We start from the raw sequence: 27,150 nt of genomic DNA on the forward strand, positions 1-27,150 counted from the left end.
TAATCTTTCCTCGTATGGGACCCTCTCCAAACCCCTAATCATTTTAGTTGCCCTTTTCTGAACCTTTTCTAGTGCTAGAATATCTTTTTTGAGGTGAGGAACCACATCTGTACACAGTATTCGAGATGTGGGCGTACCATGGATTTATATAAGGGCAATAATATACTCTCAGTCTTATTCTCTATCCCCTTTTTAATGATTCCTAACATCCTGTTTGCTTTTTTGACCGCCTCTGCACACTGCGTGGACATCTTCAGAGAACTATCCACGATGACTCCAAGATCTTTTTCCTGACTCGTTGTAGCTAAATTAGCCCCCATCATATTGTATGTATAGTTGGGGTTATTTTTTCCAATGTGCATTACTTTACATTTATCCACATTAAATTTCATTTGCCATTTTGTTGCCCAATCACTTAGTTTTGTGAGATCTTTTTGAAGTTCTTCACAATCTGCTTTGGTCTTAACTATCTTGAGTAGTTTAGTATCATCTGCAAACTTTGCCACCTCACTGTTTACCCCTTTCTCCAGATCATTTATGAATAAATTGAATAGGATTGGTCCTAGGACTGACCCTTGGGGAACACCACTAGTTACCCCTCTCCATTCTGAGAATTTACCATTAATTCCTACCCTTTGTTCCGTGTCTTTTAACCAGTTCTCAATCCATGAAAGGACCTTCCCTTTTATCCCATGACAGCTTAATTTACGTAAGAGCCTTTGGTGAGGGACCTTGTCAAAGGCTTTCTGGAAATCTAAGTACACTATGTCCACCGGATCCCTCTTGTCCACATGTTTGTTGACCCCTTCACAGAACTCTAATAGATTAGTAAGACACGATTTCCCTTTACAGAAACCATGTTGACTATTGCTCAAGAGTTTGTTTTTCTATGTGTCTGACAATTTTATTCTTAACTATTGTTTCGACTAATTTGCCCGGAACCGACGTTAGACTTACCAGTCTGTAATTGCCGGGATCACCTCTAGAGCCCTTTTTAAATATTGGCGTTACATTAGCTAACTTCCAGTCATTGGGTACCGAAGCCGATTTAAAGGACAGGTTACAAACCTTAGTTAATAGTTCCGCAACTTCACATTTGAGTTCTTTCAGAACTCTTGGGTGAATGCCATCTGGTCCCGGTGATTTGTTAATGTTGAGTTCATCAATTAATTCCAAAACCTCCTCTAGTGACACTTCAATCTGTGACAGTTCTTCAGATTTGTCCCCCATCCTACTCCATCAGAGAATCAAACTTTTTCTTTCCACTGTCTGTAATGGATACTTGCCTGCATCTTTCCATCAATCAAAGTTTAGGTTCCAAAGGATTTAATTTATTGCTTGGCTTTTTTAGTTGGGTTGAATATTTGTTATAAATTACTGCTGGTTTATTAAAAATTAGGTCTAATTTGTGGAACTCTTCCCTGAGAGCCATAAATCACAAGCAGCAGTTGGTTTTTTAATATCCTTTCCCAATATTGATTTCCTGCATAATGCTTCCTAGATTGTGTATTGTTATGTTTGCTGATCTTAACATGTGAATCTTAATTTGGTTTTATGCAAGCGATAGCTATGGATCTTTTCACTATATATTACCGGCTAGATGCATGAATGGCCTACCATATACAGAAATGTGCGCAATGGAGCTAATTTTATATCCAGAAATACGTACACTTTTAACGTTAATTATTTATATTAGAGTAGCATCTAGAGAACCCATCTAAAATCAGGACCCCAGTACTAGGTTCTGTACATATACCTAGACAATCTCTGACTCATAGAGCTTACACTCTAAAGCAGGGGTGGGCACACTTTTTGGCCTGAGGGCCACATCAGGGTTCCAAAACTGTATGGAGGGCCGGGTAGGGAAGGCTGTGCCTCCCCAAACAGCCTGGCCCCTGCCCCTTATCGGCCCCCTCCCACTTCCTGTCCCCTGACTGCCCCCCTCAGAACCCCTGACCCATCCAACCCCCCAGCTCCTTGTCCCCTGACCACCCCCTCCCGGACCCCCCTGCCCCTAACTACCCGCCGGGACCCCACTCCAGGGCTGCCCAGAGGGTGGGGGCAAGTGGGGCAATTTGCCCCTGGCCCCACAGGGGCCCCACGAGCGCTGGTCCAGCGGCGGTCCGGGTCTTCGGCAGCATTTCGGCGGCGGGGGCCTTTCAGTCACTCTGGGTCTTTGGCGGCATTTCGGCGGCGGGGGGCCCTTCAGTGCTGCTGAAGATGCAGAGCGACTGAAGGGCCCCCCACCGCCAAAATACTGCCGAAGACCCGGACTGCCGCCGGGTGAGTACAAGCGCCACAGCTCCCCTGCTTTGCCCCAGGCCCCCTGAATCCTCTGGGCGGTCCTGCCCCACTCTCTGTCCAACCCCCCCCTGCTCTCTTTCCCCTATCCAGCCCCCCCAGGACCCTCTGTCCCCTATCCAGCCCTCCCCCACTCCCTGTCCCTTTACCATGCTGCTCAGAGCACCAGGACTGGCAGCCACACCGCCCAGCCGAAGCCAGCCACACCGCCGCGCAGTCTAGAGCACCGGGGCAGGCCGACGGCTCTCACAGCGTACTGCCCGGCAGGAGCCCACAGCCCCACCGCCCAGAGCACTGGTGGCACGGCGAGCTGAGGCTGCGGGACGGGGGGCAGCAGGGGAGGGGCCAGGGGCTAGCCTCCCCGGCCGGAAGCTCAAGGGCCAGGCAGGACAGTCCTGTGGGCCATAGTTTTCCCACCTCTGCTCTAAATAGACAAAAAAGACTAGAGGGTGGGAGAGAGGAATTATTACCCCTATTTTACAGATGGGGAACCGAGAGATTAAGGACCAGGTTTTTCAAAAGTATTTAGGTACTTAAGAATGGAGTCAGGTGCTTAGTGGGGTTTACTAAAGCACCAAGCTGGTTAGGCGCCTAACTCCCTCAGCCATCAATTTATGCGATAGCAAATTTGTATTTCGATTTATAATGAATTAAATGATAAACAATGGTGGGTTTTTTTCAGTGCCACTACCTGGTAGGGTATGTTTGAATTTTACGAAACTACTGTAGGTAAAGAACAAAAGATTGAAAATGAAGGCTTCCAGGGACTCATGCTTAAATTAAGTTAGGCAAACATTTATGTACATGTTTATCACTGTATTTTTATTAAAATCTTATTAGTGGCATAAATCTTTGTCACTTCAAAACAACAGTGTTAACAAAGCAAAGTTATTTAGACTTTTGATACATTTAACAAAGATATTGTGAATGTCTTGATACAAACAGGCCAACGTTTTCAAGAATAGGAACATAATGTTTGGTTTCTCAGTTCATATTTCGGCACCGAAGGTTGGATTTTCAAAAGCAGCTAGGAGTACAAGTCCCACTGATTTCAACCCCCAAAACCTGAAGGAGGGGCATAGCTTGGTTGAAGCATTTCAGCTATTGTGACTTGTGAAACTTTTAGTGTATTGGAAAGAGGAGTTGGTTACAAATATACTTCAGGCTCTTTGCTTATCAATTGTGCATTGGTGGTATTCTCACAGTCAGGAAGTTAATGAGGACCTGGATTTGTCTAGTACTGATGAGCATTTTCAGTGTGAAACTTCTTAGCAGAAAAAAAAAAATCCCTATGTAAAATTCGAAATTCTGCTAACAGTTGGGAAACAAAGAAGCAAGTACAAAAAAACCCTCAAACACTTCAGAAATTTAAGACTATAAAAAGGTATGAAAATAGAGAACTAACAACATATAAATAAAAAGTTTGATTTAAATGAAAAATTAATTTAATTTTTGAAAATAATCATAATGTAAATAAAATATTTTTATTTTTTTTATAAATCATGATTTTTATTGACCCTGGCAGAGTTTACATAGCCTACCTCCTCCATACTGCTGATTAGAGCATCTGGCTTTGTGTGATGGATTTAGACACTCTCTCATTAATTCATGCGTTCTTTTTCCTTATTAAATTCTGTCACTGTGGTTCCACGCTTATTTATTTAAAATATTAATGCAGTAGTAGGCCTACTAAGAGGAAGCAATGCCAGTTATCATGCACACAGCCACAATTATAAAATTACAATACATACAGCACGTGCTTTAAGAACGATTACATTGCAGGGGAGATCCGCAGCTGGTGTAAATTGCCATGGCTTCCAGCGAGTTATGACAGTTTACACCTGCTGAGCATCTATCCCTGTAATTTAAAAAAAGTGTCTTGAGTCATTGCACCTTTTTAAAAACATGAAAGGACTAGGCACTTGCTGCGCCACAACCTGAGTAAGGGAACTAATTTCATAACATGGTAGCCAAAAGAAGCAAAATACATATCTATAACCCAACTTGACTTTTTTTCAGAATAGCGAAAACCTCCTATTATATACGTCCAGAGGATAGAACAACTCAACGCAAGCTGCTAAGAGATCATTATAAATAAGATTAAAGCAACACATCATCTTGGAGCAATAGGTTCTGATTTGAACATAAATCTTGAGAGGCTGTTATGCAGCACATCCAAATCTCAGACAAATACTAGCAGATCTCCCAGCACTAGCCTGGTAATCAGCTATTGGCAAAAGGAGATATTGAGTAACTGGGAAGCCTGGCTGGAACCTTTGAAGTCTAGTCTCAGCTTTTGCTGTTGTCTTGCTTTGTGAGCTTGTTGGCCAAGTCTTTTCATGCCTCTGTGCCTCAGTTTTCCCATCTGTAAAATGAGGATAAGGATGCATAAGTACATCAGAGGAGTCTTAGAAGGATTAATTATTTAGGGCCAGATAATGAGCTCCTCACTCTCAGCCACGAGCAGTTACATGACTGAGCAGTCCCACTGACTTCAGGGGTACTGCTTGTGTTTGCAAGTGCTTACCAGTGAGAACAAGGGGTTTGCAATCTGGGTCTTCCAGTTTTCTGTTAAATTTTGAAGTGCTGCATAAGTGCCATGCATTAGTATTAAAACCTGTCTGAAAAAACGTCAACGCATGTAAATATCTTGGGTTTAGTTGTATGAAGCACTTTTTATCGACATCAGAATTCAGATCAGACTACAAAGCATCCTGAATAGTGGAGGTTGTTTTACTGGCCACAGCTGTACCATTAGGAAATTTTCAAATACTGTCTGTACTTGTTCAAATAATTTGGGCCAAATTATCAGCATACAAAGAAGACATTACCAAGCACATTGTGCTCTGAATGAATGGGTCAGGTCCTCAGCTGGTGTATGTTGCCATAGCTTTATTTTTATTTTTATTTATTTAGCTCCTTTGACTTCAGTGGAACTGTGCTCATTTACACCAGCTGAAAATCTTGAAAACTACTGACCTCTTTCAAGACGTGAAATTTTAACAAAGATACTTAGCCAGTTTGGGCTGTTTACAGGTGCTTCAGCTTCACATTTCACCCTGCACCCATAGCATGCAGGTACCCTGCTATATATAACTGCACCATTTCTCATGCACTGGTTTCAGTACCAATACAGCAGGCAGAACCAAGATTAGAACCCAAGTCTCCAGCCCAGTGCCCTAGCCACTCGGCAACACTGCCTCACCCAATGGATGAGTGATTCTCCAAAGTTTTCATATTGCAGATCACTGAAGGTGAGGATCCTCTCATAGATTCAACCTCCTACTCCCTGTCTTGCACCTTCCCTGTGGCTGGGTTACATGAAAAAGTAATAAGGCTAATTGAAGGCAACAAGATAAAGCTGAACTGCCTTTCATGTGAGGGGTGCATATGTTTGGGTGTATTCCCCAAATTTTGTATCTGTGCTGTTCACTTTGCTCCCACCTGTCCCTTGGGCCTTGCATCTCTCAGCTGCCTTTCTCTGATCCCTGAGCTGCAGTAATACTGACCTCCTCTCTGTTCCCTTTACACAGTCTCATGATTGCCAGTGCCAAGAGCCTTCTCTAGCTCTGGTTATCTGACAGGAGACATCTTTCCACTTCATCAAGACTCCATCTATTTGCAGATGCTCTTGGAATATTGTATTTGCTCCCTTGCCTGGATGTCTTAATGCATCTCTCCCTCTGCTTTGAGTTTTTGTTTAACTTTGCAATGAATCCCTCATAATTTTCACCATTTTCTCCTTCCTGACCCTATGTTTCCATGTTATGATGTTTAATTTTTTCTCACTCCCTCAGTTGTGCTATTTTGCTAATTTGTTGTTGCGAAGTCTATAAGTGCCAAGCTGTTGACTTTTATTTTAAGTTTTGTAGCATCTTCATGCATTTTTAAAGCTCTTACACTACAAATAATTGGACTCTGTGAGAATAAGAAAGGGGAAGGGATGGGTGGAAGCCAAATATCTGGTTTTCAACCTTAATGGCATCCTTGTAAACAACTCTGCAGTAAAATCTGTTGTTATATCAGCTTCTTGTGGACAGATATCCAAGTCTTTGGAATTAGAAGCTTTAGCACTAGGATGGGTGGCAGGCCAGTCCTCGCCTACAGACAACCTGCCAACCTGAAGCATATTCTCACCAGTAACTGCACACCACACCATAGTAACTCTAGCTCAGGAACCAATCCATGCAACAAACCTCGATGCCAACTCTGCCCACATATCTACACCAGCAACACCATCACAGGACCTAACCAGATCAGCCACATCATCACCGGTTCATTCACCTGCACGTTCACCAATGTAATATACGCCATCATATGCCAGCAATGCCCCTCTGCTATGTACATCGGCCAAACTGGACAGTCTCTACGGAAAAGGATAAATGGACACAAATCAGATATTAGGAATGGCAATATAGAAAAACCTGTAGGAGAACACTTCAACCTCCCTGGCCACACAATAGCAGATCTTAAGGTGGCCGTCCTGCAGCAAAAAAACTTTAGGACCAGACTTCAAAGAGAAACTGCTGAGCTCCAGTTCATCTGCAAATTTGACACCATCAGCTCAGGATTAAACAAAGACTGTGAATGGCTTGCCAACTACAGAACCAGTTTCTCCTCCCTTGGTTTTCACACCTCAACTTCTAGGGCCTCATCCTCTCTGATTGAACTAACCTCGTTATCTCTAGCTTGCTTCTTGCTTGCATATATATACCTGCCCCTGGAAATTTCCACTACTTGCATCCGACGAAGTGGGTATTCCCCCACGAAAGCTCATGCTCCAAAACGTCTGTTAGTCTATAAGGTGCCACAGGATTCTTTGCTGCTTTTACAGATCCAGACTAACACGGCTACCCCTCTGATACGTGGAATCCAATGTCTCTCTTTAGGTTTAATAGATTTGGAATAAAACAGAGCAGAGAGAATGTGTCTCTAAATCAATATTGTTAACAGATTTACATCTCTCAAGTTACCAGTAAATTGTGCTCCAAGGAGCTTACTGTATTAAACAAAGCCATTGTTCAAGGCATCAGCAGTACTCTGTAGATCAGTAACCTCCTAGCCTGTTAGACAGGATACAAATTGGGAGCTTGAGCCGGCACCCAGGAGTACAGCTACTGGTGCAAGGAGTCACACTGACTTCAGCCACTTGGAGGATCAGATTTACAAAGGGAAAGAACTAATTTTTTCTAGTAGATTCTTTGAAAAATAAATCAGACGTTTTAAATAGCTTCCTTTCATCAGGCTTCAGAATAATATAATTGTGCTCCAAATGTATTAGCTGTTGCATTTAACTAGGAGGGTTATCAATCCAATCTCTGTCAGCTAATCCAATATAGCTACTGGACTCAACTCACATCTTTATCCTTTACAAACAAATGCTGACAACGGTGGGTTTTGTTGTTGTTTGTTTAAATCTGTAATGGTAGAACATTTGAAAAGATTTAGAAGGCATTTAAAAGAACTATTCAGCATTACACAATTATATCTCCAGTAAAAACAGACAACACTAGTTTAGTATTTTTGTTAATACAAGATTCTTTGCATCACTTCTACATCTCATTTTAGCAAATTGAAATGGTGTCTAGCAGCCTGTAGATTCAACTGCTTTGCAAACAATGCCAAGTTTTGAGCGGAACGCTGATTCTCAAGATGGTGGAATGGTGGACTTTGCCTTGGCCGGAATGGCCCATTAGTTCTAGCCACAGGAAGAACATTACAGCAGTACAGCACCTTGCAAGTGGGGTTACCAGTAGGATCAGATATACAAAGTATAGGTTTTAATTTTCATATGTGAGCAGAAATGTAGGCTTAATACAATATGTAAGCATCATGACCCAGGGTGTGCCTTGCAATACTACCCCTTTTTGCAGTACAAATAAGCCTCAGTACTGGGAGTATTGATTGTATGGTTTTCACACCTAAGAGCTCCACAGTACCTACAGAAGGACATTGGATATATAAAAGACTTATCATGATGTATGGAATCAGCCCTGCTTAAGCAGGAAGCCTTTATTAAATGAAACCCTCTAGAGCTGCAGACACGAACAAACAGGCTTCCACACAGCTTGTGTTCTGGCTATGTCTCCATTGCTTATCAGGAACCATTTCCTCTCTGGAACACTATCTAGCACACAGGGGCAATAGATGATATTGCAGCTATTGTCATCTACGTCCTCGCCCTGCCAGACCATACAGTACATATTCTAGTGCTTTCTCCAGTTGAAATTTAAGGGCTAGATTTTTGACTCTGGCTGCACAAAAGTGTGGGAAGTCAGACTCCTTTCTTATACTATGGCATGGGCTACCAGGACCTTGGCTCTGGGTGCAGAGGAGCAAGTGGGTGGGAAATAGGTAGAGTCTTTCCTCTACCCCCCCACAACATGCCAGACAGTAGAGCCTAGTTGGCTTAGAGATAGGTAGTAATTTGCTGCAGGGGTAGCCCAGCAAATTATTACCCTGGGGGAGCATGGAGGGGGAATATGACTCCCAAAGCCACTGTTCCCTCTCTATGCTGCTTCTGGGTTTACACAACCGTGCACTGTCTCTGAAGGGCTATGTCCTTGAGAAACTGTCTAATCCTAAGCGTCTGAAACACTGCGATTCCTACAACTTCCTATGAGTCTGTTCCCAATTTAGGGCCCGCTCCAAAGCCCGCTGAAGTCAATGTAAAAAGAGTCCCATTGACCTCAGTGGACTTTGGATGCGTGCCATAATGCACCTCGTTGTCAGGATGCTTCCTGATATTTATCCTAAACATGTGCTTTTGTCGTTTCATACCAGTCCATTGCTCCTCATTACGCTCTTCAAATATTTGCAGATAATTATCGTATCCCTTCCTCCTGGTGTTGCTCAGATAAACTTAGACATATATAGCTCTTCTAATCATTTGTCATAAATCAATCTGCATCTGTCTGCCACTGAGCTGCCTTGAAATCATCATAGTGGTACAGCAGCAGTCTTCGTGCTCAGGTATATGATGTATTTGCATGTGGCATCCAAACAAATTTACTTTCATTTAATCACTAGATACCAAATATTGGGCGTTAACTTTCTGTGGCTAGCCACTACAGATCCAAACAATAAGCTGCACCACGTGTTTTATTGCAGTTGTATAGCTTATTCCTGCAGTGATTTAAAAGGAAAATGACTGTGGGGGAGGGAATCATTACAGTACATTAAATAGCAGGCCTATCTTCATAGCAGTTTCAGTAATATCTTAATGATACAGTATAATATAAAACAAAATGCCAAATGCATGAAACTGGTGATCCCATGAAAGATCTAATCCTGTTGCATGGATATTGCTGTAGATGTGCAAAGTATGCCAAAGCATTTTACAGACATCAGTGAGTTAAGCCCTCTTTATGTATGCAAGTGCTGTTACAGATGGGGAAGCCAGGGCCCAGAGAGGTTAAGTGACAAGCTCAGGCTTGCACAGTGAGAGTCAAGTTCTGAACTAGGAATCAAACCCAGATCTCTTGACTCCCTGTGCTGTGCCTTAGTGACAAGACCATCTTTACAAAAATAGCCGGAGAATGAAAACGCGTTGGCTAAAAGCTTTTTGGTTTTACAATAGTAGTACAAGAATGAAGAGAGGAAGCCATAGTTCCATCCTTTCATGAGACCCAAAGTAGTGTCGCTTTTTTAAATGTAAATTTAATTCAATAACCTTATTTAATCCTGGAAGTACTAATGATCCCTTTCATGACCCGCCCAGAATGTGGCTGGGCACCCGGGGGTGGAGTCACACCTTTGAGTAGGCCACGGCAGCCCTCTTTGGCTATGAAAGACACTAATAGTTCGTTCAAAGAACTTCTTTCAAGTGCTGACTGACGAGGGCTTGCCTGCAAAAGAACAGCAGCAGGCAGCGGTGGCCTCTTTGGAGCTTCTGACATGGACCATTCTCATTGGTCCCTACCATTCACAAAACGTCGTCGTCCAGAAGAACAGGACACCTAAGGATTGTACAGGCTATATCCCATCACCCGCTTCTGGGATGGGATAGAGGGTACACATTGAGCAGTGCCAGAAAAATCACCCAGCAAGTCAGGGCAGGAAATGAAGGATAATTTAAACAACTGAACTAGCAGGGGACAATTGAATAGGGCCAGACTATAAGCATCAGGGCTTCAGAACTGAAATTTGGCTCAGTAGCCTTCCTCCTCTAAATAGTATTGTTGGCTCTTCAGTTACAAGAATAGTATAAGCAGTTGGGGTTCTTACTTCTGTGTCTTAACCTCACTATGGCACCTCCAGCAGCTAAGGACTAGATCAGCAGAAGCTCTTTCCCCCCCTCATCAGTGTTTCTTGCAACGCAGCAATATCACCATTTCTCTCTGATCTTGCTGAAGGTCTCCCTGCTTTTGTGCCCTCCCAATTCAATTGCTGTGATGTCCTCTCCATGGGGTACCTTTGGAGGCAAAGCAAAAGCTGCCCCGACAGTGCTTACTTGAGTTAGTCACGTGTGCTCCAAAGACTTCCCTGGCTCCTGATTGGCTTCCAAGTGCAATTCAAGGCACGGATAGTCTTAAAAATCAATTTAAAAATCAAGTGATGATAAAAAGTGACATTTAATAGAACAAGGAAAATAAAAGTAAATAAAAATGCCTGGGCAAGGGTGGTGGGAACACAGTTTTTATGTATCTTTCAAAAACTGGAAATAACAGAGCATGTGCCTGTCATCCTCTAGGCCACTTGGCTTGCATGTTGTATCACTTTCCTCCCCAAATAACGTTCTAACAGCAGGACGATGTTACTTTTCTAAACAATCTTCCAACCAATCTGCTATGGATGGTGACTGGACTATCTGGGTCACTATCCAGACTGCAGCTTTGCTGTGTTTTACTCCAGCTTCGCCGTGGGGAAACTGGGTTGGAGGAAGTGTCCTCACTAACCGGCGCTGGAGACATGCTGGAACTCTGGAACTTTTTTTAGGAGTCAAACAGGTGCCTTGTGGTTCTTTAGGTACTTCCAGTGCTTGTGTTCTGGCACATCTCAAGGGCTGCATTCACCTCCTGATCCTCAGCTGTGTGTGCTTTGAAAACTGCAGGCAGGGGAGCATATGGTTGCAAATCCCAGTCTTTTACTAAGGGACTGTTCCTAGTAAGTATCAGAGAGGTAGCCGTGTTAGTCTGGTTCTGTAGAAGCAGCAAAGAATCCTGTGACACCTTATAGACTAACAGACGTTTTGCAGCATGAGCTTTCGTGGGTGAATACCCATTTCGTCGGATGCAAGAGTGGAAATTTCCAGGGGCAGGTAAATATAAGCAAGCAAGAAGCAAGCTAGAGATAACGAGGTTAGATCAATCAGGGAGGATGAGGCCCTGTTCTAGCAGTTGAGGTGTGAAAACCAAGGGAGGAGAAACTGGTTCTGTAGTTGGCAAGCCATTCACAGTCTTTGTTTAATCCTAAACTGATGGTGTCAAATTTGCAAATGAACTGAAGCTCAGCCGTTTCTCTTAGAAGTCTGGTCCTAAAGTTTTTTTGCTGGAGGATGGCCACCTTAAGATCTGCTATTGTGTGGCCAGGGAGGTTGAAGTGTTCTCCTACAGGTTTTTCTATATTGCCATTCCTAATATCTGATTTGTGTCCATTTATCCTTTTCCTTAGAGACTGTCCAGTTTGGCCGATGTACATAGCAGAAGGGCATTGCTGGCATATGATGGCGTATATTACATTGGTGGATGTGCAGGTGAATGAACCGGTGATGGTGTGGCTGATCTGGTTAGGTCCTGTGATGGTGTCACTGGTGTAGATATGTGGGCAGAGTTGGCATCGAGGTTTGTTGCATGGATTGGTTCCTGAGCTAGAGTTACTATGGTGCGGTGTGCAGTTACTGGTGAGAATATGCTTCAGGTTGGCAGGTTGTCTGTGGGCAAGGACTGGCCTGCCACCCAAGGCCTGTGAAAGTGAGGGATCATTGTCCAGGATGGGTTGTAGATCCCTGATGATGCGTTGGAGGGGCTTTAGCTGGGGACTGTATGTGATGGCCAGTGGAGTCCTGTTGGTTTCTTTCTTGGGTTTGTCTTGCAGTAGGAGGTTTCTGGGTACACGTCTGGCTCTGTTGATCTGTTTCCTTATTTCCTCGTGCGGGTACTGTAGTTTTGAGAATGCTTGGTGGAGATTTTCTAGGTGTTGGTCTCTGTCTGCGGGGTTAGAGCAGATACGGTTGTACCTCAGTGCTTGGGTGTAGACAATGGATCTTGTGGTGTGTCCGGGATGGAAGCTGGAGGCATGAAGGTAGGCATAGCAGTCGGTATGTTTTCGGTATAGGGTGGTGTTAATGTGACCATCACTTATTAGCACCATGGTGTCTAGGAAGTGGACCTCCCGTGTAGATTGGTCCAGGCTGAGGTTGATGGAGGGGTGGAAGCTGTTGAAATCGTGGTGGAATTTTTCCAGAGTCTCCTTCCCATGGGTCCAGATGATGAAGATGTCATCAATGTAGCGTAGATAGAGAAGGGGTGTGAGTGGACGGGAGCTGAGGAAGCGTTGTTCCAGGTCGGCCATAAAAATATTGGCATCTTGTGGGGCCATGCGGGTGCCCATAGCGGTGCCACTGATCTGGAGATATATATTGTCATCAAATTTGAAATAGTTGTGTCTGAGGATAAAGGCACAGAGCTCAGCAACCAGTTGTGCTGTGGCATCATCAGGGATACTGTTCCTGACAGCTTGTATTCCATCAGTGTGTGGGATGTTTGTGTAGAGAGCCTCTACATCCATGGTGGCTAGGATGGTGTTTTCTGGAAGGTCACCAATGCATTGTAGTTTCCTCAGGAAATCAGTGGTGTCACGGAGATAGCTGGGAGTGCTGGTAACATAGGGTCTGAGTAGAGAGTCTACATATCCAGACAGTCCTTCAGTGAGAGTTCCAATGCCCGAGATGATGGGGCGTCCAGGATTTCCGGGTTTGTGGATCTTGGGTAGTAGATAGAATAACCCTGGTCGGGGCTCTAAGGGTATGTTGATTTGTTCTGGTGTTAGTGTAGGGAGTGTCCTGAGTAGATGGTGCAGTTTCTTAGTGTATTCCTCAGTGGGATCTGAGGGAAGTAGCCTGTAAAATTTGGTATTGGAATGGCTGTGAATGGCTTGCCAACTACAGAACCAGTTTCTCCTCCCTTGGTTTTCACACCTCAACTGCTAGAACAGGGCCTCATCCTCCCTGATTGATCTAACCTCGTTATCTCTAGCTTGCTTCTTGCTTGCTTATATTTACCTGCCCCTGGAAATTTCCACTCTTGCATCCGACGAAGTGGGTATTCACCCACGAAAGCTCATGCTGCAAAACGTCTGTTAGTCTATAAGGTGCCACAGGATTCTTTGCTGCTTCTACAGAACCAGACTAACACGGCTACCTCTCTGATACTTACTAGGAACAGTCCCTTAGTAAAAGACTGGGATTTGCAACCATATGCTCCCCTGCCTGCAGTTTTCAAAGCACACACAGCTGAGGATCAGGAGGTGAATGCAGCCCTTGAGATGTGCCAGAACACAAGCACTGGAAGTACCTAAAGAACCACAAGGCACCTGTTTGACTCCTAAAAAAAGTTCCAGAGTTCCAGCATGTCTTCAGTAAAGTGACTGTGTTATGGACAGTGTATGAAGCTATTCCTCATAGAACATCCATGTTCTCAGGGACTTCCACATTAAATATGATCCACTGAGAAGTCAAAAGACCGAGACCAAGATAATAAAGTGGGGCCCAATTTTCATAGAACAGGTGCTCAGCACGTTTTAATCCCAACCTTGATTCGGCAGGGAAATTCTGCAAGTGGAATCTTAAAGTCTTGCATCGTAATGTCTCTCTTTATATGCAAGGTATGATGAGTGCAATTTGACAGGGTACTCGATGAGTTCAGCTGGGTTGGGTGACTTTAGCTGTGCATTTCTTGACTTCCTAGTTTTTAAGTATGACCTTAACTTTGACTCCCTATGTGTGTTTTGAGAGAACTACATTTTTGCACCAAAGACTTTTTGTCTTAAGTAACTGAGACCTACAGCCTTAACTCCATGTATGCCTGGATTTGCCTCTGCAGCCTCCCTGCACGGCCCATCAGAGCATGACTCATGCAGCCACAGGTCTCTGCGTGTAGGTCGCTGGCTCTTCGAGGTCCAAGGCAGCGATGCTTTCGCCCCGTGGCCAAAGCACACTTCAATCCAGCCCCTTTCAGCGTGTTAAGGTTCAAAGGAAGCCAAGAACAAAATACCACAGCTCGGAACAGGGTGGTCCGATGAACCTTTGGTAGGACCCTGCCCTTCTATTCAGGGCTTGTCTTTAAACAGTCCTTGTTTCCACCAATTCCCGAGGGACTGGTTGTCTCGTCTAGCAGGAGGCTTGCCCAGCCGGTAAGCTAGCTCAGTCTCTGAGTGGCTTCTCTCTCATCAGAAGCAGAGCTCTGCTCTCCTTCCTGGTCAGCCTTGAGCTTGGCTAGGTCTCCTCCTTTTAACTCCCCACTCCAGTCCTGGCATTTGCTGTGGGCTCTTTTTAACCCTCTCATGGCCAGTGTGGGTTCTGCTGCCTCATCGCACCATGTATCATGACTTTTCTGGAGTGGGAATCAACAACTGCAGAAACTAATTATATGGTGAAATAATAGCAAATTTTCTTAACAGGTGAATGATTTTTAAGTGTCTTTATGTCCTCATTATTCATACACCCCCCCTCCACCTCCCCCGACACAGACACACAACATACACACTCCGGATGCACACAGACCAGCTCTGTTGGCTACAACTACACCCCAGGTCTACAGACTCATTTTCACGAGCTTGAAATTCTCCAACCCACCCTGCAGCCCAGTTCTCCCCCCCAGTGGATCTATAGGACCTTGGAAACAGTGCTGTGAATATCTGTATGGGGTTGTATTTCAGAGGATAGGGCATGTTCTGTTACTTCGCCTGTGTTTTGTGAGATGCCATTAAAATAAACGCCTTAGAACATTTCTTGCCGGTATTAAAAAGAGAAGTTTTATTGCAACTACTTCATGGGTCATCTTTAAACATGATCCTTGGTTTGCTTATTAGATTTGTAAAGAATTTGTCAACTGAGTGAGGGGAAAAGATCCTCTTTGTTTGGAAAGACTCTAATCTGTTGTTACATCCAGGTGAAGCTGTCAGTGATGTACCAAGAGGTATTTTTACATTGCTCGTCTGGAGCCGAGTGGCAAATCTCCTGAACCAGTGCGACTCACTCTTGATTTGCCTGACCTGGCTAATGAAGCCAGCTGCTTCCCTAATATAGACCTGGAGTCCATGTCTCAATAAGTGGCTTGTTTTTCATTAGCAATGGCAGATATTCAGAGGGCTGGGAGGCCCAGGAGGTTGGTAATGAGAGTCCAGATACTAAGTAAGCAAAATTTACTCCCAGCTGATGGCTCTCTGGTGGCCTGCATGAAGCAAGTTGGTCTCAATCCAGTTTCTAGTGAACAGGTATCCACTTCACAGTTAGCACTGATGTCTGCCTTTGTTGATAGTGCCATGAGAAACTGCAAGGACTGAATGTGAATGGAACACAGCAGCCTCTCACTCCTGGAGGTGGCCCTGCCTGGTAAGGTTGGCGTAGATTGGCTCAGCAGAGTAGAAAAGCTTAGTTTCCTAATGCCAGGCTTGTTATGTGGATAGACAGCAGACTCCAGGGCCTTTTTCTGATTCACACTACGGGTATGTCTACACTACGGCATTATTCCGATTTTTACATAAACCGGTTTTGTAAAACAGATTGTATAAAGTTGAGTGCATGTGGCCACACTAAGCACATTAATTTGGCGGTGTGCATCCATGTACCGAGGCTAGCGTCGATTTCCGGAGCGTTGCACTGTGGGTAGCTATCCCGTAGCTATCCCATAGTTCCCGCAGTCTCCCCCGCCCATTGGAATTCTCGGTTGAGATCCCAATGCAGAAACAGTGTCTTGGGTGATTCTGGGTAAATGTCGTCACTCAATCCTTCCTCCGTGAAAGCAATGGCAGACAATCATTTCGTGCCCTTTTTCCGTGGATTGCCCTGGCAGACGCCATAGCATGGCAACCATGGAGCCCGTTTTGCCTTTTGTCACTGTCACCGTATGTGTACTGGATGCTGCTGACAGACGCGGTACTGCAGTGCTACACAGCAGCATTCATTTGCCTTTGCAAGGTAGCAGAGACGGTTACCATCCCTATTGCACCGTCTGCCATGCCATTGTAAATTGGCGATGAGATGACGGTTATCAGTCGTTCTGTACCATCTGCTGCTGTCATGGGTGCTCCTGGCTGGCCTCGCTGAGGTCGGCCAGGGGCGCATGGACAAAAATGGGAATGACTCCCTGGGTCATTCCCTTCTTTATGTTTTGTCTAAAAATAGAGAAAGTCCTGCCTAGAATATGGGGCAAGTGTACTAGAGAACCAGAGAGCACAGCCGCTCCATGTCAGAGCCCCAGAGATCCCACAGAAATGATGAGCTGCATGCCATTCTAGGGGGTGCCCCTGCAACAACCCCACCCGTTGCTTCCCTCCTCCCCCAACCCTTCTGGGCTACCGTGGCAATGTCCCCCCATTTGTGTGATGAAGTAATAAAGAATGCAGGAATAAGAAACACTGACTTTTTAGTGAGATAAAATGAGGGGGAGGCAGCCTCCAGCTGCTATGATAGTCCAGACAGGACATTAAAGGGTGGTGGCGGGGAGAGGAGCCCAGCCTGCCGCTGCTATGATAGTCCAGGCAGTACAGAATCTTTTCTTTAGACATGAAAGGTGGGGCTGATGGAGCTCAGTCTCCAGCTGCTATGATGAAGACGGTTACCAGCTGTTCTGTACCATCTGCTGGGAATGACCGGGAGTCATTCCCATTTCTACCCAGGCGCCCCCGGCCGACCTCACCGAGGCCAGCCAGGAGCACTCATGGGCTGATGATGAAGAAGGCTACCAGTCATTTTGCACTGTCTGCCACCGGGAAGGGGATGCTGGTGTTCAGCGCTGCAGCACCCCGTCTACCAGCAGCATGCAGTAGACATAGGGTGACATTGAAAAAAAGCGAGACTTTTTTTTCCCTTTTCTTTCGGGGGAGAGGGAAGGGTGTAAATTGATGACATACACCCTGAAACACCCAGGAAAATGTTTTTGACCCTTCAGGCATTGGGAGCTCAGCCAAGAATGCAAATGCTTTTCGGAGACTGCGGGGACTGTGGGATAGGTGGAGTCCTCAGTACCCCCTCCCTCCCTCCATGAGCATTCATTTGATTCTTTGGCTTTCCGTTATGCTTGTCACACAGCACTGTGCTGTGGACTCTGTATCATAGCCTGGAGATTTTTTCAAATGCTTTGGCATTTCGTCTTCTGTAACGGAGCTCTGATAGAACAGATTTGTCTCCTCATACAGCGATCAGATCCAGTATCTCCCGTACGGTCCATGCTGGAGCTCTTTTTGGATTTGAGACTGCATCGCCACCCGTGCTGATCAGAGCTCCACGCTGGGCAAACAGGAAATGAAATTCAAAAGTTCGCGGGGCTTTTCCTGTCAACCTGGCCAGTGCATCTGAGTTCAGATTGCTTTCCAAAGCGGTCACAATGATGCACTGTGGGATATCGCCCGGAGGCCAATACTGTCGATTTGCGGCCACACTAACCCTAATCCGACATGGCAATACCGATTTCAGCACTACTCCTCTCGTCGGGGAGGAGTACAGAAATCGGTTTAAAGAGCCCTTTATATCGATATAAAGGGCCTTGTTGTGTGGACGGGTGCAGGGTTAAATCGGTTTAACGCTGCTAAATTCGGTTTAAACGCTTAGTGTAGACCAGGCCTACAACTCCTTTACCCTGCCAGAGCAAGGCAAAGGGGCCTTCATATCAATCAGAATCAGGCCCTTCAGACTCCTGGGATCTAAAGCCAGCCCCTTTCATCAGCACTAAAATCACTGTGTGTAAGGGATTGTCTGCAGTTGGAAATTTACCAAATTAGCTGTTCTGGAATAATTATTACAGAACAGGTTTCAGAGTAGCAGCCGTGTTAGTTGCATTTGTAAAAAGAACAGGAGTACTTGTAGCATCTTAGAGACTAACACATTTATTTGAGCATAAGCTTTCGTGGGCTACAGCCCACTTCATCGGATGCATAGAATGGAACATATAAGAAAAGTGTGTGTGTGTATAGATATAGATATCCAGAGAAGAGCCACAAGTACTCCTGTTCTTATTACAGAACAATTATTCTGGACACTCTCATTCCAAAATAAGAGTATCCACATGGGGGCTTATGCTGAAATAATTATCCTGCAATAGCTATTTCAGTAAATGTCCACGTGTAGCCAAGCTCTAACATATATCAAAATTAAACCCAACACTCTGTAGACAAACGACTTGATTCAAATGACCCCTGCATGTGGCCGGAGGGGATTATCTCAATTCTCCCAGGTGATAATTATGCCTTTTACTTCTCGCTAAGAGTTAATTGGCCCTACTATTGCTAGGCCCAAAGCTATCAATAATGGAGTCTACCCAGAGCAGAGTCTATCCAGCTTGATTCTACTTTCCATACGTCACTCGCCACAGGTTTTCTTTGTTGTTTATTGTTCAGTCATCGCTGCTTCTCTTCCTGCTTGCCTCAGGGCTGAGCTAACAATTTTCAGGACCGCAGCAGGGCAGAGGGGAAGATGAGGGATCAAGCTGTGAGTTACTTCCCCATTGATTTCTGCTCCCAGAAGGGAAGACCATTCTGGTCTAGTCGTTCTGTTTGTTCCTAAATAAGGGGTGGGCAAACTTTTTAGCCTGAGGGCCACATCGGGAAAATTGTATGGTGGGCCATGAATGCTCACAAATGGGGTGGGGGTGCAGGCTCTGGGGTGGGGCTGGGGATGAGGTGTTTGGGGTGTAGGAGGGTGCTCTGGGCTGGAACCGAGGAGTTTGGAGGGCGGGAGGAGGGATTAGGGCTGGAGCAGGGGGTTGGGGCGTGGGGAGAGGTTCTGGGGTACAGGCTCCAAGCGGCGCTTACCTCAAGTGGCTCCCGGAAGCAGAGGCATGTCCCTTTTCCAGCTCCTACCCAGAGGCACATCCAGGCGGCTCTGCATGCTGCCCCGTCCACAGGCACCACCCCTGCAGCTCCCACTGGAGCCGGAGTGGGGCTATGCTGTGGCTTCCGGGAGCCGTGTGGTACGGCCTCTGACCCAGGGCCCCGGCCGGAGAAGTGCTGCGCTGCGTGGTGCAGCCCCCCGCCGGAGCAGGGCCACGCTGTGTGGTGTGGGCCCTGACCCAGCACCCCGCCCATAATGGGGCAAGCCCCAGACCCCACTCCCTAGCGAGAGCACCCAGGCTGGCTTCAAACAGCTCGTGGCCGGATCAGGCCTGCAGGCCATAGTTTGCCCACCCCTGTCCTAAATCAGCACCTGACCACAGAGCCCCAGTGCATTGTTCATGCCAAGGTTTTGACTTTACTTATACTAAGTACCAAAACTTTTGCTTTTTCTTTGCTGGTTATTTACACAGCTTTGGTAATAAAATTACTACCTGACCAGAAGGGTCTGTCTTGGTGTGTGTTCACTCACCATTCACCTTAGATGGGTGAAGTGAGTGACTTCCATATCCACCTTTACTCTCCATCACAGCATTCTGGTTTATGGAGTTCAGAGCAATGAAAAAGACTTCTGTAGTTGATACGTGTGTCAGAAGGAGCAGGCAAGCCCTGAAGCCATCCCATTGAAGGAGACCGAGAAGGTTGTCTCTACTGTTGGAGGGAGCTGAGCTGTGTTGTGGGTTTAATCCTACAAACTCTGGAAGACCCAGTGGTGGAATTGCAAGGCAATGCATGTCTGAGCTCTCTGTCAGCTGTGGCAAGGAAGTGGCAATTGCATGATACTGTAGTGTGAGGTGGAATAGTCTCCTAGATCCTGGCAGCAATCAGAGTATGCCATATAATGTAACATTTCTTCCTCTCTTTCCCCCGCCAAACTTTCCCTTTGCGTCTATGGCTGCAAATGTTGATTATGGTCATAAAATTAGTGAGTCCTTTTTAAAATCCAGCCACTGTATTTTTCTCTGCCCTCCCGTGGCAGTGAGTTCCACATGTTAACCATTGATGATATCAAGAAGTAGTTTCATCTTGCTCCAAATATATGGCCCTTTTAATTTCAAGGGGCTTCTCCTGATACTGTAATATGTGCCAGGGTAAGAAGGAGAGTCTAGTCATACTTCACTGTAGACCTTTTCCTCATCAAGGAAGTCTCTCCTGAGTCTTCTCTTCTGCAGTTGTAATTAATCTGCAATCTCTCATTTTATGTAAATCTTGCTGTGTTTCTAACGTGAGGTGACCAGGCAGTACTACAAAAGAGGGCATGCATTATTTAATGAAATATTAATGAATAATCTTCGGTCCCTTTGTTAATTGCACGCTCCTTGTGTGTTTAAAAAGCTGGAGGAGTGGCTTTACTGAGTTATCCACTGTCGTCATTGTTAATTAATTTATTTATTTCATAGTGTTATTGTAGCATCTGGAAGACTCTGTCATGGGCCAGAACCCCATTGTGCTAGGCACTGTACAAGCACAGGGTAAAAAGTCCCTGCGCCCAAGAGTTTGCAGTCTAAGTATGGTGGCTCTAGATCTTTTCCGACAGAGTGGTGCAAGGTCAGAATGCATTGCAGCAGAGAGGCAGACCCAGATTGTAGTTGTTGAACCCTGTAGAGTTACGCTTTGTGTAAGAGAATTTAAAATGAGCAGTTAGAAAAAACAATCCGCATAGTGGAAGCCGTGGCTGGTTATAAAACAAGGATATACAGAGATGGTTAGTGTTCGGGACTGGGTCTCTGGGTTCTAGAGGCTCTAATGGAGATCATGGCTGCTAATCTAATAATAATTTTTGAAAGTCAGACAGAAATGTGAAGACTAAGTCGATGGCACCCCTTTAACAGTCTTTAAACAATCTCCTTAATGGACTTGTTCTCCTCGCCTGTTCAGTTTGTCTTGTTAATTGTTCTCCTGGTGCAGGGCTGCAGCAAAGGGTCTTTCTCTCACCTTAATGGAGCGTCTGATTCAGAAATATGGCGAGAGAATAGTGAAGATGCTGACTGTGCAATACCGAATGCACCAGGCCATAATGCAGTGGGCCTCCACGGAAATGTACTGTGGCCGACTCTCCGCTCACCCTTCCGTGGCGCATCATTTACTGAAGTAAGTGACTTGGCTTTTTTTTTTTTAAACCAGGTTTTAGTGAGGAATGGACATTGTCAGTTAATACTTATCAACAGTTAACAATTTTCCATCTGTCTGATATCCTTTTGCTATTTCTTTCTCATTTCATTTAGCAAACATTGATTTTGTTTTCCCTTGTGCAGCTTACAGAATAGAAACCCACAGGGTTACACTCTGTTTTGGTTTTTAAAAAATCCTCCTATGGCTTGTTATACAGGAAGGCCTGATCTGCAGCCTCTCCAAGAAGAACTCCCCAGAACAGAGCGTTAAATATTGACTAGCTGTAACATCTTTAGCACTGTATCTGTTGAGACAAATCTATAAGTGGGTTTTCAAAACAGGATTTTTTTTTTTTTTAAACATGCCTGTTACTTTCTCAGTGTCTCCATTTGGGGCCTGCTCCTGCTCCCACTGAAGTCAATGGAGGTTTTTGTGATAGATTTCAGTGAGAGCAAGTTAAGTTCGTTATGGAATTATTACTGGTGGTTTGCTTGACAGCATGTTTAGGCCCTGACCAAGATTGGGGCCTTATGGCATTAGGCATTGGACATACATTCTAAACTCTTTGGGGGAGGGGCCCTCTTTTTGTTCTGATTTTACCGCACCGAACACAGTGGGGTCCTGGCCTGTGACTGGGACTCCTACATAATACCATAAATAATTATAATTTAATAATAATGACGACGATAAAAGACTGTCCCGCTCTGAAGAGCCTACAACTTACATAGACAAGACAGACAACGGGTGGGAGAACAAGGAAGTACCATTGCTCCCATTTATAGATGGGGAACTAAGGCAGAAAAAGGTTAAATGAATTGCCCAAGGTCACACAGGAAGTCGGTAATGCAGAGTGGAGAATTTAACTCAGAACTCTTAAATATCAGTCCAGTCCTTAACCACAGGCCCATTGTTTCTCTTAGTGAATATGGTGGTTGCGTCTCTTTCAAGATGCACTAATATTTTCTCAATATTTAATCAGCAAAAGTAGTTCTCAATGTCTATGTTATGGTAGCGTCCAAAGTCCCCAGTCCAAATCGTGATCCATTGTGTTGGGAGCTGTACAACTGTAGAAAAGAGACAATCGCTGCTTCACAGGTCTTACTATCCGAGGCTACGTCCACACTGCACACTTCTTTTGGCAGCGGATAGTGTGCGTACCCAGGTAGTGGGTTTCACAATCAAATTTCATGGATCAAATTCTCATCTGTGTGCAAAGTCTGAGTGACCAAGTTTTGTGGAGGGGGTTTCTGTGGGAATAGGGGCTGGCTGTGAGGCACAGCTTAGGCGAGTAAAGACATGCCTGAATGGTGTGGGTATGTACCTGAGTGCGTACCCTACATGGCTCTTTACTTGCCCAAGCCGTGCACCTGTCTATGCTGCTGTTTTTTAGCCATGTAGTGTTCTGCTGTCTCCCGCTGCTGGAGTCCTTCCCCACCAAAGTGGAAGATTCCAGCAGCGGGAAAAGGCTCTGCCAGCTCCCCACTGCTACAGCCCTTCACCCACTGCAGGGAAAGACTCTGGGCAGCAGGGAAAGGTTCTGGCAGCGGAGAGGTGGTGGGGAAAGGCTGAGCCTATTTCTCCTGTCTCCCCCATGCCGGATCCTTTCCTCGCGCCAGTGAAAGGCTTTGGCTGCAGGGAGCTGCTGAAGCCTTTCCCCCTGCCTCTCCTCTGGCAGAGCCTCCCTGACATGTGTAGCTACACACACTGCAGCGTGGATACTTTTCACTGTGTAGCTACACACTGCAGCGGGGACACGGTGTACTTTTCACTGTGTAGCTACACATACAGTAAATGCCGCCGATATTGGTGTGTAGTGAAGACAGTCTAATTAGACTGGAGTTTTTCTGGGAGCTCATCATTGGAATGGATGGGAGATCAAAGTGGTTAGATAAGTTATTTTTCTTTTTTCTTTTTCCTTTCTTCTATGTGATACAACCTACCTAACAACAGCTTTGAAAATCTCTGATTTCCCATTCATTCCAACAGTGAACTAAATGTCCTGTGTCCTAGGCTACATTGTCAGACTGTCAAGATGATACCCATATTTGATGGTTAATTATTGCTTGTATATTTAAGACCTCCTTTAACAGTTGTAATGATTTCCTGTGTTTCTGTGCAGTTTAGAAGTGACTACCGTTTCATTTGCATTACAGACAAGTATCCGCTAAAATCCACCGCTGTTGGCACTAACTGGTACCCTTTAAAATTGCAGTCAGCACAGCTACAGGGGTCAGGGTGACTGGGTAACTTGCGTTCCCTCTCGTCGGGATGCAGAAGCACAAAACACTGTAGGGCCTACACATTTCGTGCCTTAAATTTTTAGTGTCTTTTTTTTTTTTTAGGTGGATATTTAAAATTCAGAGAACATTTCCACCAGATTAAAACAGTTTTATGATAGATCACATTTTGGATATGAGTTACTTGAGAGATTATCTCACTACATAAAACTCATGTTAGTTTCAATGAAATATTGTCAGAGAATTGTATAAACACAGCATGATGGATGAAACTTTTCTCAATAAAAATGAGTTATTACTGCGAATCTAGGAGGAGATAAGCAGTGCGTTGATGGCTTGAGCCAGCATCCAGTGCAGTCAGTGGAAAGATTCCCACTCACTTCAGTGGACTCTGGATCAGGCTCTTAAACAGCAACTGTTCTTTTTCATTCTACTGTAAGACGCACACAAGTGAAAGTGTAAGTAAAAGTATAATTAGGCCGGGCAAGAAAAGAATTTGAAGAGCAACTAGCAAAAGACACAAAAACTAACAGCAAAAATTTCTTTAAGTACATCAGAAGCAGGATGCCTGCCAAATAAAGGCACTGGACGATCAAGGAGCACTCAAAGAAGACAAGGCCTTTGCAGAGAAGCGAAATCATTTCTTTGCATTGGTCTTCATTGCAGAGGATGTGAGGGAGATCCCCAAGCCTGAGCCATTCTTTTAGGTGACATTTCTGAGGAACTGTCCCAGATTGAGGTGTCAGTAGAGGAGGTTTTGGAACAAATTGATAAACTAAACCGTAATAAGTCACCAGGCCAGGCAGTGTATTCACCTCAGAGTTCTGAAGAACTCAAATATGAAACTCCTGAACTATTAACTGTGGTATGTAATCTGTGGCTTAAATCCACCTATGTACCAGATGACTGTTGGGTAGCCTAACTTCAGTACCACACATATTGGTTGAAACTATAGTAAAGAACATTATTATGAGACACATAGATAAACACGATATATTGGGGAAGAGTCAACGCGGCTTTTGTAAAGGGAAATCCTGCCTCACCGCTCTGTTAGAATTCTTGAAGAGTGTCAGCAAACGTGTGGACAAGGGCGATCCAATTGATATAGTGTACTTGGACTTTCAGAAAGCCTTTGTCAGAGTCCCTCACCAAGGCTCTTAAGCAAAATAGGTAGTCATGGGACAAGAAGGAAGTTCCTCTCATGGTTCAGTAACTGGCTAAAAGATAGGAAACAAAAGGTAGGAATAAATGGTCAGTTTTCAAAGTGAAGAGAGGTAAATAGTGAGGTCCCACAAGGATCTATACTGGGACCAGTTCTGTTCAATGTATTCATAAATGATCTGGAAAAGGGGATGAACAGTGAGGTGGCAAAGTTCACGGATGATACAAAATTACTCAAGATAGTTAAGTCAAAAGCTGACTGTGAAGAGTTACAAAGGAATCTCACAAAACTGGGTGACTGGATAACAAAATGGCAAATGCAATTCAATGCTGATAAATGCGAAGTAATTCACATTGGAAAAAATAATCCCAACTATACATACAAAATGATGGGGTATAAATTAGCTGTTACTACTCAAGAAAGAGATCTTGGAGTCACTGTGGATAGTTCTCTGAAAACATCTGCTCAATATGCAGCAGTACTCAAAAAAAGGTAACAATGCTAGAAACCATTGGGGGATAAATAATAAGGGCTAAATAATAAGAAAATATCCCAATGCCACCATATTAATCAATGGTATGCCCACACCTTGAATACTGCGTGCAGTTCTGGTTGCCCCATCTCAGGAAAGATATATTAGAATTGGAAAAGGTAGAGAGGGCAACAAAAATGATTAGGGGTAAAGAGCAGATTCCATGTGAGGAGAGGCTGGGGCTGTTCATCTTAGAAAAGAGATGACTAAGTGGGGATATAATAGAGGTCTGTGAAATCATGAATGATGTGGAGAAGGTGAATAGGGAAGTGTTTACTCCTTCACGTAACGCAAGATCCATAGGTGCCGACGCCGTGGGAAAAATTGGTGGGTGCTGTGCACCCACCGGCAGCCAAGCTTCGCCCCCTAGCTCCCAGTCCTTGCTGCCGTGAAACAGCTGTTTTGCAGCATAATAAGCTCCGGGAGGGAATGGGGAGAAGCAGGAATGTGGCTTGCTCAGGGGAGGAGGCGGGGCTGCGGTGGGGATTTGGGGAAGGGGTTGGAATAGGGGCAGGGAGGGGGTGGAGTTGGGGCAGGGATTTTGGGGAAGGGGTTGGAATGGGAGTGGGGCACGGGTAGGAGGGGGCGTGGCAGGGGTAGGGGTGGACTTGGGGCAGGGCCGGGGGCAGAGGCGGGTTGAGCACCCACTGGCACCAGCAGAAGTTGGCGCCTATGACAAGATCTTAGGTTGCTGGTGGAAATCCAGCTCTGTTTATGAAATCTGTGACTATCTGATGGCTATTGGTGGCCTATGCCAAATGATTTGTCTCGTTCTACTTCTAGTGGACAAGTAGGTGTATTTTAGTCCTGATACTGAAGACTGCATCCCCAGGAAGGGACTTTTGGAAGTTTCTGCCTATTGATATTTGAAAGTAACACTGTAGGACGCTTTAATCATGTCTACAGCATTCTCATGTATTCTGACTCTAGTTTGCGGCCTTTTCATTTTACTGGTGCTAGTAAATGAGGATCAGATTAATTAAGTCCTGACAGGTGTGGGGTGAGAGGGATACTGGAACCCGTTTTACAGACTGGTTGGGCATATCCTGGTGAGATGCTAGAACCTATATAGGTGAGGCTGGAGCAACCTAACCCTCAAAACTCTGATCTTGGCCTCATTGTCCACTCACCCAGCTTTGTCAAATTCGCACCACCCTACCTGCTATTTCATAGATGTTATTCTGTGCAAGGGTAGACATTTCTGGGATGTTTGCGAGATATGGAGGCTCAAGGAGAAGTGTGTCCCCGTCTTGAAACATCTTGAGTTGACTTGGAGGGAGGGGGTTGCTCAGCATATTGTCAAAAACACCTTTAAGCTAGAAACACTGGCCAAGATTTTAAAAATGGGTAACTAAAATTAGGCTCTGAAGTCAGTATTTAGGCACCTAAATAAGTATCCCGATTTTAAAAACTCTTATACCCATAGCAGCACCCACTGACTTCAAAAGGAGCTGCTACAAGGGGTTTAAGACGTCTGCAGCCATATATGAAACACCAAAGTGTACAGGATCTAAGATGTTCCTGGCTGCCAAGGTTCCTGACCCTACCACCAAGGTATCTGGTGTTTAAATGCCAACTCCTATGATAAAATGATGCTTGAGATAGATCTGTAGGGTGAGATTTGGTTTCAATGGGAGCTGAGTTAGTCCAAGGCTGAGTGCTTTTGAAAATCTGCCCTGTGCTGACATTCTGTAGGACAGTGGTTTTCAAACTTTTTTTCTGGTGACCCAGTTGAAGAAAATTGTTGATGCCCACGACCC

At 45.0% G+C, this 27,150-nt stretch overlaps 1 protein-coding gene across 1 annotated transcript in view; it reads left to right on the forward strand.

Annotated features, from left to right (window-relative positions):
* IGHMBP2 (immunoglobulin mu DNA binding protein 2) overlaps positions 1 to 27,150 on the forward strand; it is a 92,883-nt gene that overhangs the window by 43,878 nt on the left and 21,855 nt on the right. Inside the window, exon 9 of the mRNA XM_045014104.1 lies at positions 21,256 to 21,438. Coding sequence (XP_044870039.1) covers positions 21,256 to 21,438 — 183 coding nt within the window. The remainder of the gene's footprint in view (positions 1 to 21,255; positions 21,439 to 27,150) is intronic.

The sequence above is a fragment of the Mauremys mutica genome, chromosome 4, assembly GCF_020497125.1.
Source record: "Mauremys mutica isolate MM-2020 ecotype Southern chromosome 4, ASM2049712v1, whole genome shotgun sequence".
Taxonomy (NCBI): domain Eukaryota; kingdom Metazoa; phylum Chordata; order Testudines; family Geoemydidae; genus Mauremys; species Mauremys mutica.